General features: G+C 38.0%; 1 protein-coding gene across 2 annotated transcripts; it reads right to left on the bottom strand.

Annotated features, from left to right (window-relative positions):
- Positions 1-228: 228 nt before the first annotated feature.
- cdc42ep3 (CDC42 effector protein (Rho GTPase binding) 3) lies at positions 229-16,786 on the bottom strand. 2 transcript variants are annotated; one of them, XM_067385545.1, is made up of 3 exons: positions 16,334-16,786; positions 2,261-2,391; positions 229-1,804 (listed from the first exon to the last, which is right to left on the bottom strand). In XM_067385545.1, exon 3 carries the CDS (start codon positions 1,606-1,608, stop codon positions 703-705), a length of 906 nt encoding a protein of 301 aa, XP_067241646.1. In that variant the 5' UTR covers positions 1,609-1,804; positions 2,261-2,391; positions 16,334-16,786; the 3' UTR covers positions 229-702. The 2 variants fall into 2 exon arrangements, with proteins under 2 accessions (XP_067241646.1, XP_067241645.1); XM_067385544.1 differs by lacking the exon at positions 2,261-2,391.
- Positions 16,787-17,944: the final 1,158 nt, after the last annotated feature.

Raw genomic sequence — 17,944 nt, 5'->3', positions numbered from 1 at the left:
ACTGGTCATTAAATAACCTATTATAGGGTTTTCAGCAAAATTTAAACAGTAAACCCTTTATAAGGCACAAAATAACATACAAAAAATTATAGATATAACTAAAATTTGACCTTCTAGTTACTGAGATACTGTCTGTGACAACTTGCCCCAGACTTCCGTATTCTGAAGAATTTAAAAAGAATAGCAAAATAATCAAACATAATAATAATCTAAAAGAGAGTTGTTTAATTCATTTATTTATTTCATATTTAGCTTCACAACGTAAAAACATATATACTGTAGGTATATGCCTTAAAGTTTGGTAGTGTGGTTAATGAAACTGTCAATCTAAACATATCTGTGCGTGAAAGGTATTGTGATGGGAACATCGTATATGTTTGCAGAAATGTACACATTATCACACTGACTTTTGTATGATGTTGTGGATCTTGTGCATGAACAACAGTAAACAGAATAAGCCTAATTTGATCTGCATGTACAACATCAGTGGCTATGCATGCTTAAACTTAACTTAAAAGGCACTAAGGCTGTGTGTCAGTCACATAATTTTTGCAAAACAAGGTGTGCAAGACACTCGGAAGCTAAAGACAAAAAACTTACTCTGGGAAAGAAAGTTCAGCCTCTTCAGTTCAATATTGCCATATCATGTTTATGGGCTCAAAACAAATAGATTCCCTTTTGGTTCTCTGCGAAAGTCATGGCCTAAGACACCGGCTTATTCATGATATTGAGTACGTCATCCAAAATGGATGGGCCCAAGTCGAGTTCGAGAGAGAAAAGGGATCCTGTGATTTGTGTGAGCGACTCCTGTGAGTGGCTTTTGCTTTTGGAGATTTCAAAGTCCGAATCACAAAGACGACCCTCTTCCACGCCACTATCTCTGTCAGCCCAGTCGCCCTTGATGCCGAACATATCCTGTTCGTATTGGAAGACTGAATCGTCGCTGTTACCATTGTTAAAGTTCCCATTGGCATCGCCGTTCCCATTAACGAAGACGGACAAAAATGTTTCAAGCTCGTTCTCACTGTTGTGCATCTTCTTTTTTGCAAGAGGTTTCTCAGGCATCTCCATGCGGTCGATCAAAGGTTCGTCCTCCTCCGGGACGGGGCTGGGGTCACTCCTGAAGACGCTGATGGACTGAAGAAGGGTCTCCATCTGAAGGAATTCCAGATCTTCAGAACTGGCTTGAGGAGTAGATGGCTCAGACAGGTGGTCCTGGTTCATGGGAAACATGGTGGTGGAGATCAAAGGTAGAGTCAGTGCTTGACTGCCCCCGATGGTTGGGAGCGAGATTGCGTTCTTCAGGACTGGTGATGGAGTTTCGACGTAGGACGCATCAGAGGCACTATTAGCTCTCGTGAACTCCCCATGGATGCCATATTGAGGTCGAGTAAGACCACCTTTCCCTGGCAGAAGCTCAAACTTTCCTTGTAGGAATGACATGTCACCGAAGGCGTCACACTCGCCACCCTTTCCAATGTGGATAGTGTGTCGAAAGTCTCCGAGAGGTGGGCTGATCATATCCGGCGATAAAATGTCCCTCAGACGACATTTCTTCCCCTTCTTACTGTAGTTGGATTTCAGGTAGATTGGCGTTTTGGCAGGCATCCCTGCTATAGAGTCCAGTGGGTATGGAGAGGAATCAAGAACGCTGTGGAAGTTCAGATCTCCTCAGCTGTGTGATAAACTTGCTGGAGTCTCGCAAAGTAAAAAGGCAGGGATTACATTCTCAGAGAGAAGCTGTTTTAAATGTGTCCTCAATCCTCACTGAAGATAATCCAATGTTTGAATTAACGTCCTTTACCTGGATAGATGGAGACAAAAAATTAGTTTTCTTTCAAGTCAAGTCATCTTCATTTGTATAGCACTTTTTACAATACAGATTGTTTCAAAGCAGCTTTACGGTGATAATAGGAAAATTAATGGACAGAGATTATTTCGGCTTTACAGCAGATCTAGGAAAAAGTTATTATCAAGCTGAAGTAAGTGATTGAATCACTTCCATTGTAAAAAAAGTTAATTATTAAACTTAAGGGCCGCTTAAATGACGCTAAAAAGAAGAATTTGAATGCGTTCTTGCCATTCATTTAGTGTTTAGTCTATCGGTATATGCATTTGAATGTGTATGTGTGCAGACGCTTAGTCTTTTTACAAAGTGACATCACCAAATTACTTGTCTGATCCACATAATACAGAAAAACTTTGTTATTTCCACGGATCCATGCAGACTGGAATAATTTTGATAACGTTTTATCTATACATAGAGAAAGGGAAGGAGGCCTTTGCAGGGGATAGTTTAGTTGACACTTCAGGGCTGTGTTGTCATCGTGTCTTGGGGCAGGTCCTTCATCTCATCTGGATACGGCCTGGATCTGGCAGACTATGGTAAACCTTGGAATAAACAGAGCATAGACACCATTTTTCTTATGATGTAGCGAGTACATCAGGTGTTATGTGAAGTGTTCCTGGTTTCGGCTGACCTAATCTATGCTGCCTAAAGGCCCCGGTATACTTCAAACGAAATCAAAGAACGAACTGATGTGACGTCATTTCGAACAAAATCAAGCCAAAACGAAGTTCGTTTTGTGTTCTTTATGGAAGTTCGAAACGGCTTGCCAAAGACATGAACACACTGGATAGCTGCTTTATAGTACAAAATGAAGTTGTGCTTGTAAAAAATGAGGCACTAACACTGTTTTTCATGTTTGATACTGTAAAGCTGCTTGATTTTAAGCAATCTATTAAGCTTGATTTTAAGCAATCTATTATTAAAGTGCTAAATGAAGACGTGACGTGACTGAAGTGCTAATTTGCAGAGCTTGTGCTAACATTCCCATGCTGTTATGATCAGACGCTTTTCTTATGCTTTCTATAATAAATGCTTGCCGTTTTCTCATTCTTGTTGTGTATATTTTGTTACTGAGAAGTAAGTGTAAGGCACATATTTACTTATTCATCTAAATGTCGCTCTCAGCAGTGTGGGCGGTGTCAGATTTTAATTTACAGTATATCGCGGGTCACGCATTTCGAACTTCGTTTTACCCCTAAACGAACAACGAAAAAGAAATTTGTTTGAAGTATACCGGGGCCTTAACAATTTACATGATTTGAATTATAGAAGTAGATAATGTGATATGTCTATGTCAGGTTAAAGAGATGTGTTTTTAGTCTAGATTTAAACTGACAAAGTGTGTCTGCTTCCTGAACAATGCTAGGAAGAAAGTTCCAAATTTAGATAGGAGAAGGATCTACTGTCTGCGGTTGATTTTGATATTCTAGTTAAGAGTGTTAAGAGTTCGCACAAGTACTGGGGAGCTAAACCATTTAGTGCTTTGTAAGTAGTTAGAAAGATTTTAAAAATGTACGATGTTTAATAGGAAGCCAATGCAGTGTTGACAGAACTGGGCTAATATGATCATACTTCCTGGTTCTAGTAAGAACTCTAGTTGCTGCATTTTGGACAAGCTGGAGTTTGTTTATTATGCGTGCAGGGCAACCACCCAGTAAAGAATTAATCTAGCCTTGAGATCATGAACGCATAACTGTTCCGCATTTGTCATTGAGAGCATATGTCATAATTTAGATATATTTTTGAGATGGAAGAATCGGTTTTACAGATGCTAGAAGTTATTATATTGTCTTATATTGTATTCATAAATAAAATATTTGATTTGTTTAAATGTTAAAGTAAATTTCATATGTATCTGAATGTAGTCTTTCTGTGGAACGGGCAAAGAGAGATCAAAGAAAATATTTATCTCTGTCTGAAACTATCTTTTGAAGTTGAAATACTAAATTTACTAAAACTAAAACTAAAAACAAATTAAAGCTAAACAGATATTAAAATGAAAACTAAAAGTTTGTAAAATAAAACTAAATAAATATATTTATAAATACTATAATCATGTATAAATAATACTAAACGAACCCTCCTAAAAGGTTTCTGAGGATGGACGGACAGGATTTTGAAAAAGAAAAAACTATCCCAAGTAAATACAATAACAGTATGTTCCTTTGTGAAGCCTGTGTAATGAGAATATCTGTTGTTGTCATTTATTTCAAAATGACCATGTTTACATGTTTTAATTAACTCCACTTGAGTCAAGAAGCTTTAAAGATAAATAAAGGATTTCTAGAGATAAAGTAGAAATTGCAGAGAGTTAAGAGAGGAGGGCAGGGATAAAGAGATAGGAGAGAGAAGGGTGACCACATATCATAAGAGAGAGAGAGAGAGAGAGAGAGAGAGAGAGAGAGAGAGAGAGAGAGAGAGAGAGACTTCTTGCCATTTATGGACATATTTCCTTTTGAGAGGCCTTTAAACATTGACCCTCAACGACAGACTGCAAATAATCTCTAAAGCAGCGACTGGGCCACAGCTAGCCAAATATGTACGACTGAAAAAACATCCACATTCCCTCGGCAGCAGAGCCCAATGTCCTTTCACTCCTTTAAGACCTGCTTCACTAGACTGTTCAAGACCTGAGGCCTTTTTCATTTCAACAGAAAACCTTTTGCAAAACTATATCTATGATGATGAAAAAAAAAAAACAACGTAACGCTGTTGTAAGCATTTTTTTTTTAATAACAACACATAAAATATCCCTATTATGTGACAGATATCACTGAAATAGGTGCTTTGAGAAATCACAACCATCTGTCCCGAAAGAAAGGCCAAACCGTAACGTTCTGTGCCTGACAATCAATGAGTATTCTGACATGGGTTTGGAGGGCAGGGTTTGGCGATTGAGGGCATGTGATTATATAATGTCTAATAAATGTCTAAAGACCCATTCACACCAATATACACTCACCAGCCACTTTATTATGTACACCTGTTCAACGTTAATGCAAACCTGCTCGTTAATGCAAAAATCTAATTAGCCAATCACATGGCAGCAACTCAGGGTATGTTTACACGACAACAATGTAATAAAAATGAAAAAGTTTTTCCTTTGCGTTTTGCATGCAGATGAAGTTGTCAAAACGATCCCTGTTCACACAGATCAGCGAAAACGCTGTATTTTGACGCCAGGCCAGTAGTTGGCAATGTAAATTTGTAAAAAACATTACATGCCTTTAGACTGAACATGTAATACGCATGCACATGACGTCATCGTTCTTACAAATTCATATTTTTGTACACAACCCCTCCCCTCAAAAAATTGTGTAGTATAGACCCCTTATTAATCGCATACGTCACTGTGACATCACCGCTCTAGCTGGAGGCAAAGCATAAATAATTTGTTAAGGTTTTGACTTTAAAATGTCGTCTTGTTGTGTTTTTGGCTGCCAGAATAAAAGGAACAGCACTTTTGGTTCAAAACTAAAGTTTTACTAGATCCCGGCAGACATTCCTTCACAGAAATCAAAAAGATAATTGTGGTTGAATGCAATATGGCGTACAGACTGGACCGAGACAATTATAAATAATGCTTGTGTTTGCAGTGCGCACTTCATATCAGGTAAAATAATCGATGCATATGTAATGGTGTGTTGGTTTTATCTAGTTCAAATCAACAAGTTTCTGTTTTATAGGTGAAAAGTCGCCAACTTTCAGCACACTAGCTAGCTTAAATGTTAAACAAACATACAGCGATAGATATGTATGCCATCCTTTGAATGGTCTCTTAAAATAATCCACATTGCTAGCCATAATCATAGTTAGCCCAGCATTAGATTACATTAGACAATAAGCCTTGACACAATTCCCCAAACCACCTTAACGTAATTCATATGTTGTCTAGGAAATATCCAAAACTTAAGTTAATTTACAAAAATAGCTGTCACGGTCCCGCAGAGTCAGTGACTGTACATATTCGGACAGTTCTGAACCTTCTTCTGCATCTATGTTTAATAAATCCCTCCTAAAACATGCTAGCTTATGCTTGTCAACATTGAGTCCAGCGTCTCTTTTTGCCTCCAGCTAAGCCCCGCCCACCAGGAAACGTTGCAATGTTTACAAACTTTTAAGGGGTCTATAAACGGTCCCTCAATGCATTCAGGCTATGTTCGCACTGTCAGTCCAAATCCGATTATTTGTGTATTCAATTGGAATCTGATCTAAATTACTGACTGTCTACACTGTGTATCACAACTGTTTGGATCTTATTTGTGTGTTCCGTGCCGTTCTTTAGTTTTCCGGAATATCTGCACTGGTTTCTATGACAATGACTTTGCAGTACTAGGTATACACCAAAAACAACAACAACAGCAGCAGCAACAGCAACGTGGAGGGGTTTGCAATATAGATGTTGTCCTATTTACAACATGACAATATTTAGCCACCACGCTGGAATACTGTGTATTCTGAGGAAGCGGCAGGAACGTAGAAGGCTGGTATGTGCGGTTTTATTCTGTGCTATTGTCTCCGTTCTATTATTTCAACATGTCTCCATTATATTGTAATTTTCTGCTCAACTGACACTTCACAACAACAAAACCTTGTTTCTGCAGTGTTTTTCAGCATTTTCCTATAACAACGTCTGATATGTTTACATTTTAAGTGGTGTGAGGAAGTGACATAAACCACACAAAATCCAATTATAGCGGTCAGACTGAAACAGATTTCCAGAAATGAGATTTGAATAGGATTTTAAAACACGTATGGATGTAGCTCAAAACGGATTCGTACAAATTGTATTTCATGTGATATTTTTTTATTTTTTTTTTTGTTCACACTATAAATGCTAAAAATTATTGGATTTCAATCAGATATGCACAAAAATCAGATATGGACTGACAGTCTAAGACTTTAGGCATGTAGACAGTCAAGATGATCTCCTGAAGTTCAATCTGAGCATCAGAATGAGGAAGAAAGGTGATTTACTATAAAGGTTTAGTTCACACAAAAATAAAAATTCTGTCATTTATTACTCAACCTGCTGTTGTTCCACATCTATAAGACCTTTGTTCATCTTCAAAACACAAATTAAGATCTTTTTGATGAAGTCTGAGAGGTTTCTGTCTCTCCATAGAGATCCAACACAACTACCACTCAAAGGTCCAGAAAGGTAGGAAAAAGATATCATTAAAGTAATCCATGACTCCAGTGGCTTAAACTCAATTATACAAAAATACAAATAATAAAAAAAAAAACATAGTTTATTTACAAAAAATCCACTTTATTTACAAAATAATATTATCCAAAGTGTGTTTATGCAACAGTGCCAGCTCTCGCGTGAATTCAACATGCATGCATCGTGAAGCTCTCGTGAACACTCGCGTATGTGCATTGAGTTGAACAAAACACACATGAAGCTCTTGTGAAGGCATTGCAGATCAATATTTTTGTAAGTAAAGTAGTAAATCATGTTGTTGTTGTTCTTTTTTTTGTGTTTTTTTTTTTTTTTTTTTTGCACAATGTACTCACGTTGCTTCATACAATTGAGTTTAAGCCACTGGAGTCACATGGACTACTATAATGATGTCTTTTCCCTACCTTTCTGGACCTTTGAGTGGTAGTTGTGTTGGATCTTTATGGAGGGCCAGAAACCTCTCAGACTTCATCAAAAAATATCTTAATTTGTGCTCAGAAGATGAACAAAGGTCTTACGGATGTGGACCGGTGAGTAATAAATGACAGAATTTTCATTTTTATGTGAACTAACCCTTGACGTTGTAGTCAAGTTGACTATTTTAACCATATTTTTACCTACCTTTCGGGATGTCAAAAGGTGCAATGGCGTTGCTGCCTATTTGTGGATCAAATACCCTCGGATTTTATAAAAAATATCTTAATTTGTATTCCGAAGATGAACAAAGGTCTTAAGGGTGTGGAACGACATGAGGGTCAGTACCTAATGACAAAAATTTCAGTTTTGGGTGAACTAACCCTTTAATGCACCGCAATAATGAGTGTACAACTGATGTATGCTCAACCAGAGATGGTCTCATTATTGGGAGAGACAAGGGTACATGGCTCTACCATTGGAAAAAGCGTGACAATTTCATTCAGATTTGAGTGACAGTCAATCACTGTTTGCAGATACCATAGAAATGAATGAGAAATGTCATAAATTGAATCATACCTGTCTGTGACTTCTCTTACACAGTGGGTACAGGAAGTATTCAGACCCCCTTAAATTTGTCACTCTTTGTTATATTGCAGCCATTTACTAAAATCATTTAAGTTAATTTTTTTCCTCATTAATGTACACACAGCACCCCATATTGACAGAAAAACACAGGATTGTTGACATTTTTGCAGATTTATTAAAAAAGGAAAACTGAAATATCACATGGTCCCAAGTATTCAGACCCTTTGCTGTGACACTCATATATTTAATTCAGGTGCTGTCCATTTCTTCTGATCATCCTTGAGATGGTTCTACACCTTCATTTGAGTCCAGCTGTGTTTGATCATACTGATTGGACTTGATTAAGAAAGCCACACACCTGTCTATATAAGACCTTACAGCTCACAGTGCATGTCAGAGCAAATGAGAATCATGAGGTCAAAAGCACAGATCTGTGGCAAGGCACAGATCTGGCCATGGTTACAAAAAAAAAATCTGCTGCACTTAAGGTTCCTAAGAGCACAGTGGCCTCCATAATCCTTAAATGGAAGATTTTTGGGATGACCAGAACCCTTTCTAGAGCTGGCTGTCTGGCCAAACTGAGCTATCGGGGGAGAAGAGCCTTGGTGAGAGAGGTAAAGAAGAACCCAAAGATCACTGTGGCTGAGCTCCAGAGATGCAGTTGGGAGATGGGAGAAAGTTGTAGAAAGTCAACCATCACTGCAGCCCTCCACCAGTCGGGGCTTTATGGCAGAGTGACCCGACGGAAGCCTCTCCTCAGTGCAAGACACATGAAAGCCCGCATGGAGTTTGCCAAGATGGTGAGAAATAAGATTCTCTGGTCTGATGAGACCAAGATAGACTTTTTGGCCTTAATTCTAAGCGGTATGTGTGGAGAAAACCAGGCACTGCTCATCACCTGTCCAATACAGTCCCAACAGTGAAGCATGGTGGTGGCAGCATCATGCTGTGGGGGTGTTTTTCAGCTGCAGGGACAGGACGACTGGCTGCAATTGAGGGAAAGATGAATGCGACCAAGTACAGGGATATCCTGGATGGAAACCTTCTCCATAGTGCTCAGGACCTCAGACTGGGCCAAAGGTTTACCTTCCAACAAGACAATGACCCTAAGCACACAGCTAAAATAACGAAAGAGTGGCTTCACAACAACTCCGTGACTGTTCTTGAATGGCCCAGCCAGAACCCTGACTTAAACCCAATTGAGCATCTCTGGAGAGACCTAAAAATGGCTGTCCACCAACGTTTACCATCCAACCTGACAGAAATGGAGAGGATCTGCAAGGAGGAATGTCAGAGGATGCCCAAATCCAGGTGTGAAAAACTTGTTGCATCTTTCCCAAAAAGACTCATGGCTGTATTAGATCAAAAGGGTGCTTCTACTAAATACTGAGCAAAGGGTCTGAATACTTAGGACCATGTGATTCTTTCAGTTTTTCTTTTTTAATAAATCTGCAAAAATGTCAACAATTCTGTGTTTTACTGTCAATATGGGGTGCTGTGTGTACATTAATGAGGAAAAAATTAACTTAAAAGATTTTAGCAAATGGCTGCAATATAACAAAGAGTGAAAAATTTAAGGGGGTCTGAATACTTTCCATACCCACTGTAAAACAGCATTTTTTTTCAGTGTAAACTCTAATAATAAATCAATCCAAAATGCATGTTTAAGAGCAAGCATGTTGAAGATTAGCCAACGGGCTAACGATTCATTAAATGATAAGCCATTTTATAGCCATTCAGCAGTGGTTTATTGAGCATACGAAGCCTCTCCTGGGCCTTTTTGGACAAAGCCTTTTTTGCTAACCTTGCAAGCTTGCCTTCAAGTGGCGTTGACTCAACAGCTAGAGAATACCCATAATGCACTGTGTGGGTCATGTCAAATGAATTCCCACGTCTTGCCATAAGATGGCGCCCCCAGCTGAATCATTCGTCCATCCATTTTCCAACCCGCTGGTCCAATGTGGATACAGCGTAATATCATACAGGTATAAATACCTTTTTAATTCATTATTAAATAGTTCAGTTAAGGTTTATATATGCTAATTTACATGACAGAGTTCAATATCAATGTTTTCATTACTACTAGAGCTGCCAGTTTGCTAAATTTCAAATGATTATTTGACAGGAAGCACAAAAAGCTGCAGCCCTTTCAGTGCACTCAGTGTCCAAATCCACTCACTTGTTCACTCCTTTAACTGGACTATATTAGTGGACTAAAGTAGGGAATAGTGAATGAGGATAATGTATTCGACAGCTAATGTATTTGAATTCTGAAGACGTGATGCTTTTCACCTGTGCGACCCTCTTAATGTGTTTTTTTGCTAATATTTGAGGCTCCTTTTAAGTGAAGAGCTCTGATAGCGATGCCAAGCAAAGTGATAGAACATAATTTATGAATCATAACCCACCAAATTGTCTAGTATGTTAAATATGTATGTATTCATGTAAGTATGCTAATCATATGTTAATTGATATGCTAAATGCTAATCATGCCCATGAAATATGTGGATGCATTTATAGTCACATTTTGGTCACATTTTCAAATGTCTATATGACTGTCTGCTTTTGCTTAATATCTGCTTTTCCCCAACTATGTCAGCTTATACTAACCCAAACCCTAACACCTAACCTTAACCTAACAAGTCTACTAATACTCTAATGATTCAGTGAGAGTTAGCTGACATGTAGTTGTAAAGTTACTTATAGTTAGTAGAAAGGTTGACCATCAAAGTGGTGTAACCACTGTCTATACTACAATATCAAATCAAATAGCATCTGTGTCCAAATACGGTTTGAGGCCACTGTATATTAAAATACCACGGCATGACCATCTGATAACATGTAGCCACCACAGTACTAAAGATGACAGTCTGAATGATGCCACAGCTCAAAGTTCCACATCCCCTGAAGATCCCAGTTAGAGACAGTCAAGAGGACACTGTTTACAAAACACTAGGAATTCCATTTCCTAGCAATACATGACTCCCCTGTGGTAACGTCCTAACAAATCACAGCTGATAAACAACAGGAGCAAGATGAAGGTGAGCAGCAGTACAAACCTTGACAATGATGTGGTCTGTTTTAGTCTGCATGAATGGCATTATTCTGGTCATCTTAAAATCTTTGAGTTTGTGTAATTTTTTGCACCAGCTCAAAGGTTGCTGTTTGAGTTGACAGGACTTTAAAAGCATTTTTGGACGCTGATGCAGTGAAACACAAATAAACTACTGGAGCGCTGAACGGAAAACTATTTTTAGACGTGACAAGCATCATCAGGATGGCTTGAAGAATGTGTGGCTGCATGAGTGTTGTCAGTGATAGAGGAAAATATATATATGTCTGTGTGTTAAACGTCCTGGTAAACCCTACGTTATGGGGACAAAATGTCCCCACAAAGATGGCAATATTCAAAATCCTTGTCCTTGTGGGAACATTTTTTTGGTCCCTATATGAGAAAAACGGCTAATAAATCATACAAAGTGATGTTTTTGAAAATGTAAAAATGCACAAAGTTTTCTGTGATGGCAGGGTTAGCGGATAGAATATACAGTTTGTACAGTATAAAAATCATTATGTATATGAATGTCCCCATAAAACATTAAAACTCAACATGTGTGTGTGTGTGTGTGTGTGTGTGTGTGTGTGTGTGTGTGTGTGTGTGTGTGTGTGTGTGTGTGTGTTTGTGAGTGTGCATGTTTTTGTGACATATCAGGACTCAAATTTGTATAATGACATGTGTATGACATAGGTATTACAAGGAGAGGGTGATTTATGAGGACATTACCCCGTGTCCCCATTTTTCAAAAGGTTTATAAATCATACAGAATGAGTTTTTTTGAGAAAGTAAAAATGTGCACAGTTTCCTGTGATGGGTTGATAGAAAATACGGAGATAGAAAATACAGTTTGTACAGTATAAAAACCATTACACCTATGGAATGTCCCCACAATTCACAAAAACAAACTTGTTCATGTGTATGTGTGTGTGTGTGTGTGTGTGTGTGTATGTAAAATCATGTCCAGTAACCCACTCTCTGTACTTTATTCTTCAAATAAAAGCATTGTTGTTATTGTTCTTTAAAACTAAAACTATTAAAAACAGTCTTTCAGTAATTGAAATAAATCTGAATAAATAAATAAATAAATAAATATTGGAAGTTAAACTTAAATAAGAATTAGAAATATTGCATCTAAACTGAAATAATTAAGTTTAATCTGAACTTCTAATGAACTTAAACTGAAATAAAAATAAAGAAATATTTTGTAAAAAAAAAAAAAAACAAATCTATTAAAAATGGTAAAAATATATTAAATATAAAAATATACAAAATATTACCCAGTTGACTTTAAGCTTGAGTGCTGTTTGCAGATGCATAAACATAAATGTCTAGAAATTTGCTTGTTTGATTACACTAATTAAAAAAGTTCACATAAGGTCTGCTGTCACGGCATGATCAAAGCAAGCAGGTGTGTGAACCCCTGGACCGGGTGAAATAAATCTCAAAGGGAAGCCTAAATAATGTTTAGGTTAGGTTAAAGGGTTAGGGTTAAAGCTATGGTTAGTCTTCAACTTAAACCCCAGCAGGTGTGAGATGTCTTTGAATAAACTGTTCAATGCCATGACTTGTTAAACAACAACAAACAATGCCATTCAGTGCAGCAATCTACCACAGGTTTAGAAGTTGAGCAGCTGCCTCTCACACCCTCTTGATATGGATTTATCTCAGGGCCATATCCTTCCTTCATTTTAGATCTGGAATGAGTCCAGAGGCAAATGTTGCACTTCCAAGTGCCCTGACGCCCCTGCTGAGATGGATCTGTCTACCCCCTTCCCTGGGGGGACGTATCATCACACACCCCTCAGAAGTGCATGTCAGCAAGTCGGCAGCGTGTCTCCCATCTGACAGACTGAATAAGCTGAAGACTGAGCTCCATTCAGAAGAGGGACAAAATGGGAGTGAATTGAGGCTGAAAAACGTATATTAATGGGGATATTCCACCCCAAAATTAAAATTCTGTCATCATTTACTCACACTCATTTCTTTCTTCTGCAAAACACAAAAGATATTTTGAAGAACGTTGGGAACCAAACAACATTCAATGGAAGTCAACTGACTTCCATTGAAGGAAAAATAAAAATCTTCTTTTATGTTCCACAGAAAAAAAGAAAGTCATACAGTTTTGGAATGACATGAAGGTGAGCAAATAATGACAGAATATTCACTTTTGGGTGGACTATCCCTTTAAGACTGAACTAAATGGAATTAATGAGGTGGAATGAGACTGAAATAAGAAAACAAATGAAACTGAAAGTTGCTAAATTTACCAGAATAATGTCAGAAGACTTAATGTCATTAAATAAGCCAGACTCATGTAGAATGAGACTGAATACAGAAGAAAGCCATACAGTTTTGCAACTCTTTTTAATTTTCTGAGAGCTACGTACCAAGTGGCCGCTGTACCAACTGACCACTGCAGATTTAAAGGGATACTTCACCCAAAAATGAAAATTCTGTCATCATTTACTAACCCTCAGGTTGTTCCAAACTTGTATAAATTTCTTTGTTCTGTTGACACAAAGGAAGATATTTTGAAGAATGTGAGAAACTGAACAGTTCTGGGGCACCATTGACTTCCATATTTTTTCCTGTTATGGAAGTCAATAGTGCCCTAAAGCAGTCTGGTTACAAACAAAGTTTGTGTTCAGCAGAACAAAGAAATTTACACAGATTTGGAACAACCTGGGGGTGAGTAAATGATGAAAGAGTTTTTATTTTTAGGTCAACTATCCCTTTAAGGTGTGTTTGGCTTGAAGCGGCGCTGTGCAAACCGATCAGTGTATTACATCAAATACCGCAGGAGTGATTTGAAAGCATACAAAGCTTTATTTAATTTATTTTTAATTTATTTATTTACGACATGGCTTGAAAACAGAGAGAATTATATTTTTGCGTGGACTATCCCTTTAAGACTAAACTAGATGGAATTAATGAGACTGACAAAGAATGAATAATACTGAATAAGAATATCAATGAATGAGAAGAAAATAGACTGAATGTTACTGAATACGCCAGACTTACACTGAACTAGGCAGAATAAAATGATACCGAATTAGTGCTGTCCAAATTATCGCATGAGATTATTTTTTTCAGTTTAACGCATTAAAAATATTTAACGCAGTTAACGCAGCATTCGTTTTTTTCATCATAATTTGGTTAGTGTTACATTATATGATCATGCTCTTATTCACACAAATGCTTTTAAACCATTCACCATTACACTGTCTGTAAATTTTGTGTCTGTGTGACACACACGACTCGTGTACACAAAGACGTTCTCTTTCGTGCTTGAGCAAACAATAACATAGACTTATGCCAAAATATCCGTTTTGTCAAGTATCTTCATAAGAGCAGTCTTAAGTGAGTTCAATAAAATCTTAAATGAACTTAAAGATTTTTGAGAAAATAAGATGCGAGTCAGATCCGCATCTGGTTCGGCAGCGGCAGGTCTTAAAGTGACAGCAGCCTAATAAACCAGTTGCTGTGATGTCATTAGTGTTAATCAAAGAAGAAAGGTAACAGAGAAAACTGTAGCTTTAATAAGAATTAATCTATATTTAATTTATAAATTATGCAGAAAAGACTGTAAAGACTGATAACTTATTCAATTTCTGTATATTTCCTACCTGTTAGACAGGTAGGAAGGCCACAGGTAAATATGATATTTATATAATGGGTTTATTGTGAAGATTGTTTTAAGTTCAGTTAAATTAAAAGTTGTTTTAAGCCTAATAAATATATTTTAGTTATACTGTAATGTTGAATGTCTATATGTTTTTTCTTTAAAAATAAATTTCATAAAGACATCAGTAGCAGTATTAGTATCAGTGATACTGGCCTTGATTCATAAAAAGATGCCATTAAACGAATATTTAAAATATACCATCTTTAAGTTGTTTCTACATTAATTTGAAAACGAACTAATTATTACAATATAAAAATATTAAATGTTTTAAATCACAATTAATTACAAAAAATGTGCGATTAATTAGTTAGAGTTTTTTAATTGATTGACGACACTAGACCGATTATGACAAAATGTTAGAAAATAAGACTGAAGATGCCAGAACGAGACAGAAAAAGACTAAAAGGGGTGAGAGGTAAGAGCAGGGGTCTGAAGCCAGATCCTATTGCATGCTGCTGGCAGTCAGGAAATAACTCACGTGTGAGTATGTGGGTCACTTTATTATTAGATCAAGTGTGAGCAGTGATCTAAACAAGTGCAATGATGACATTCCCACTCTAGACAGAGATGTGTTAAGACTCTCTTCAGCCCCGCAACTGTGCCACTTTTGATTCTCCCTCTGAGCCATTTTAGCCATAGCCTTTTTTGGCTGAAAACCCGACCACCCGGTCCCATCTAAGTAGTTGCTGCTGCAGATGATGAAGCTTAAAGCACATCTGCATAAGTTGGATGTTTTTGGCTGTTCTTTTTAGATGTGCAATCTCCCACAGCATGCAGGCTATTTCATCTGAGCTGGTCAAGCTCTCCTCTTGGGTGGTTCAGGTTTTTCCTCCACACTTGGGTGTTTCAGGCCTAAGCTTTCAATCTTTCAAATTCCTCCGACCACAAACGACCCTTTTGGACAATGTTCTAAATGATTAAAGACAAATACCGCACTCTGCCCAATTTGAGGTTTCCAGTGTGTTACATAAAGCAACCCTTAATTACACTCTGGGATTGCTGCTGCTTTTGGAGGAACCGGGGTGGAGCGAGATCTCTTTTGCCTCAACTTCATGCTTTTTACACCCTGCTATCCACCTCCACCAATGCTTCTGTTCTCAAGCTGCTATTGTCTTTGGCTTTATGCGTGCAGGAGTCAAGTTGACTTTCCAAGTTCTGTTGGACGGAGGAATGTATCTGAGGAATTTCAGAAGCTTTCTTCTGGTCAAACAGTTGAGTATGTGCTTGAAGAACAGAGAAGAGCCAGGTGTCGGGTTGCTTTGCGCTTCTCAGCCCTTGTTTTGTGGTGTGTAGGAATTTGCTCAACATATTCTGTAGCACCAAACCTCACATGTCGTAATGACAGCCATGTGCACGAGTGGAAAGAGCTTTCACAAGCCTAACTAGCAAATAACAGCCACATGCTCCATGAATACAACAATTTCTCAATCTTATGTCATCTATCAGAGGTTGCACTCAAGAAACATACCCTCTACAATATCTGCATGTAATATAAATAATCATTTGTTATCAAGCACACACAACTGCAAAAAATCCAGGAATATCTATTTTTACCTGCTCGTGTGTCTTTGGAGATTAATGTCCCTGTTTTCTTCGCTCTGTGTTTGCTGTCCTGGAGGTGTCTTGACTCAAACTGTTAGTCAGCTTCTGGGTGGTGCAGCGTGTTGCAGTTTTCGTCTTCCCTCTCACTCTCTCTCTCTCTTTCTGTCCTTGAGTGTTTGCTTCTCGCAGGCAGGACGTCTGCTGGACAGCTGTTTCAGAATTCCTCCTCTGAAGAGGTTCGGCGTGTCTCCGCTTTGCTTTGCTCCTCCTTTCTCCGCCTGCAGCACCTGTCCCTGCCTGTCTGTGGACGGCGGCGTTGAAATTCAATTCTCTTGTCCTCTGTAGTGTCGCCCCGCCGGAGCAGCAGCAGTATTTCCTGGAGATACAGACAGCGTTCAGTCATGGGAGGAGGGAAATGAAGAGTGTGAGTCTCTCCGACTGTGCTTCCCAGCTGCTGAACGTCAAAGTCCTTCCCTTCCTAAACAGAGTGGAAGAAATACAACCCCATTCTCTCTCTTTTTCATCTTCTCGCTTCCCACCTCCCTTCTCGTGCTTTTTCTCACATCTTTTTTTTCTTTCTATCTCAGTTCTCACACTCTTTTACCTTCCCTGATTCCCATTCTATTCTCTCATTCTGCGTTTTATTTCTGCTGATTTCAGCATCTCTACCTCATTTGTTTGGTCAGCATTTACCAGACACCATTAATTAATCATTAATTATCTGAGAGATACAATGCAACCCGGATGGATGGATGGATGGATGGATAGATGGATAGATAGATAGATAGATAGATAGATAGATAGATAGATAGATAGATAGATAGATAGATAGATAGATAGATAGATAGATAGATAGATAGATAGATTACTTATAGAGAAAAGCTGTTTCTTTTTGCAGCTGCACTCTAAACCTCTGTAGAGCTTCTCGTCACCTCATCCTCAACCTAAAATAGGTTTCCTTGGCAACATACAGTACAGTGCTCTGCAGTGAGCTCACGTTTGACAGGGATTAGGAGGGGTGCAGGGAGTCTATCCTACCCGTGTGTGTGTGTGTGTGTGTGTGTGAGAGAGAGAGAGAGAGAGAGAGAGAGAGAGAGAGAGAGAGAGAGAATGAGCTCTGTTCCAAAAGCTATCCATAGTGAGCTTCCATAGTATGGGCAACCTATAAGGGAAACATCACATGTATGCTTTGAAAACATCCTAAAATTAATGAATAAAAAAAAAAAATAATAATACAAATAATTTCAAAATGGTGGATAAAGCAGGAGAAATGTTTCTAAATTTACCTCATAAAATAATTTAATACAAAAATTTACAATAATGTAATCTAGTTAAAACAGTATAATAATATAAATAACACTTTACCCACCCAATATTTGTGTGTGCTATGTATTTAATATCACAATGTTAGCTATTAGCAACATGCTCACGTCAAACTGAAATGAATTTGTAGTCAAGTGTGCTTTGCGGACAAGAGCTATTTGTGTGGTTCACAGAATAGCTGGCTATATAGAGCTTTCCAAATCAGTATCTTATGAGGTTCCAGATCAGTTTAAATGCTGCCTTAGAAGGAAGCTAGGCAGTAGGCAGCTCACTACATTGAAAAAAGTTATATTCTTAAGA

The sequence above is a fragment of the Chanodichthys erythropterus genome, chromosome 5 (assembly GCF_024489055.1).
Source record: "Chanodichthys erythropterus isolate Z2021 chromosome 5, ASM2448905v1, whole genome shotgun sequence".
Taxonomy (NCBI): Eukaryota; Metazoa; Chordata; class Actinopteri; order Cypriniformes; family Xenocyprididae; genus Chanodichthys; species Chanodichthys erythropterus.
Note: the sequence above shows the minus strand (reverse complement) of the source record. Positions and strands in the feature narration are given on the sequence as shown.

Excerpts from the sequence above, each read along its gene's own strand:
- cdc42ep3 (XM_067385545.1), bottom strand. The coding sequence starts at position 1,608 with ATGCCTGCCAAAACGCCAATCTACCTGAAATCCAACTACAGTAAGAAG.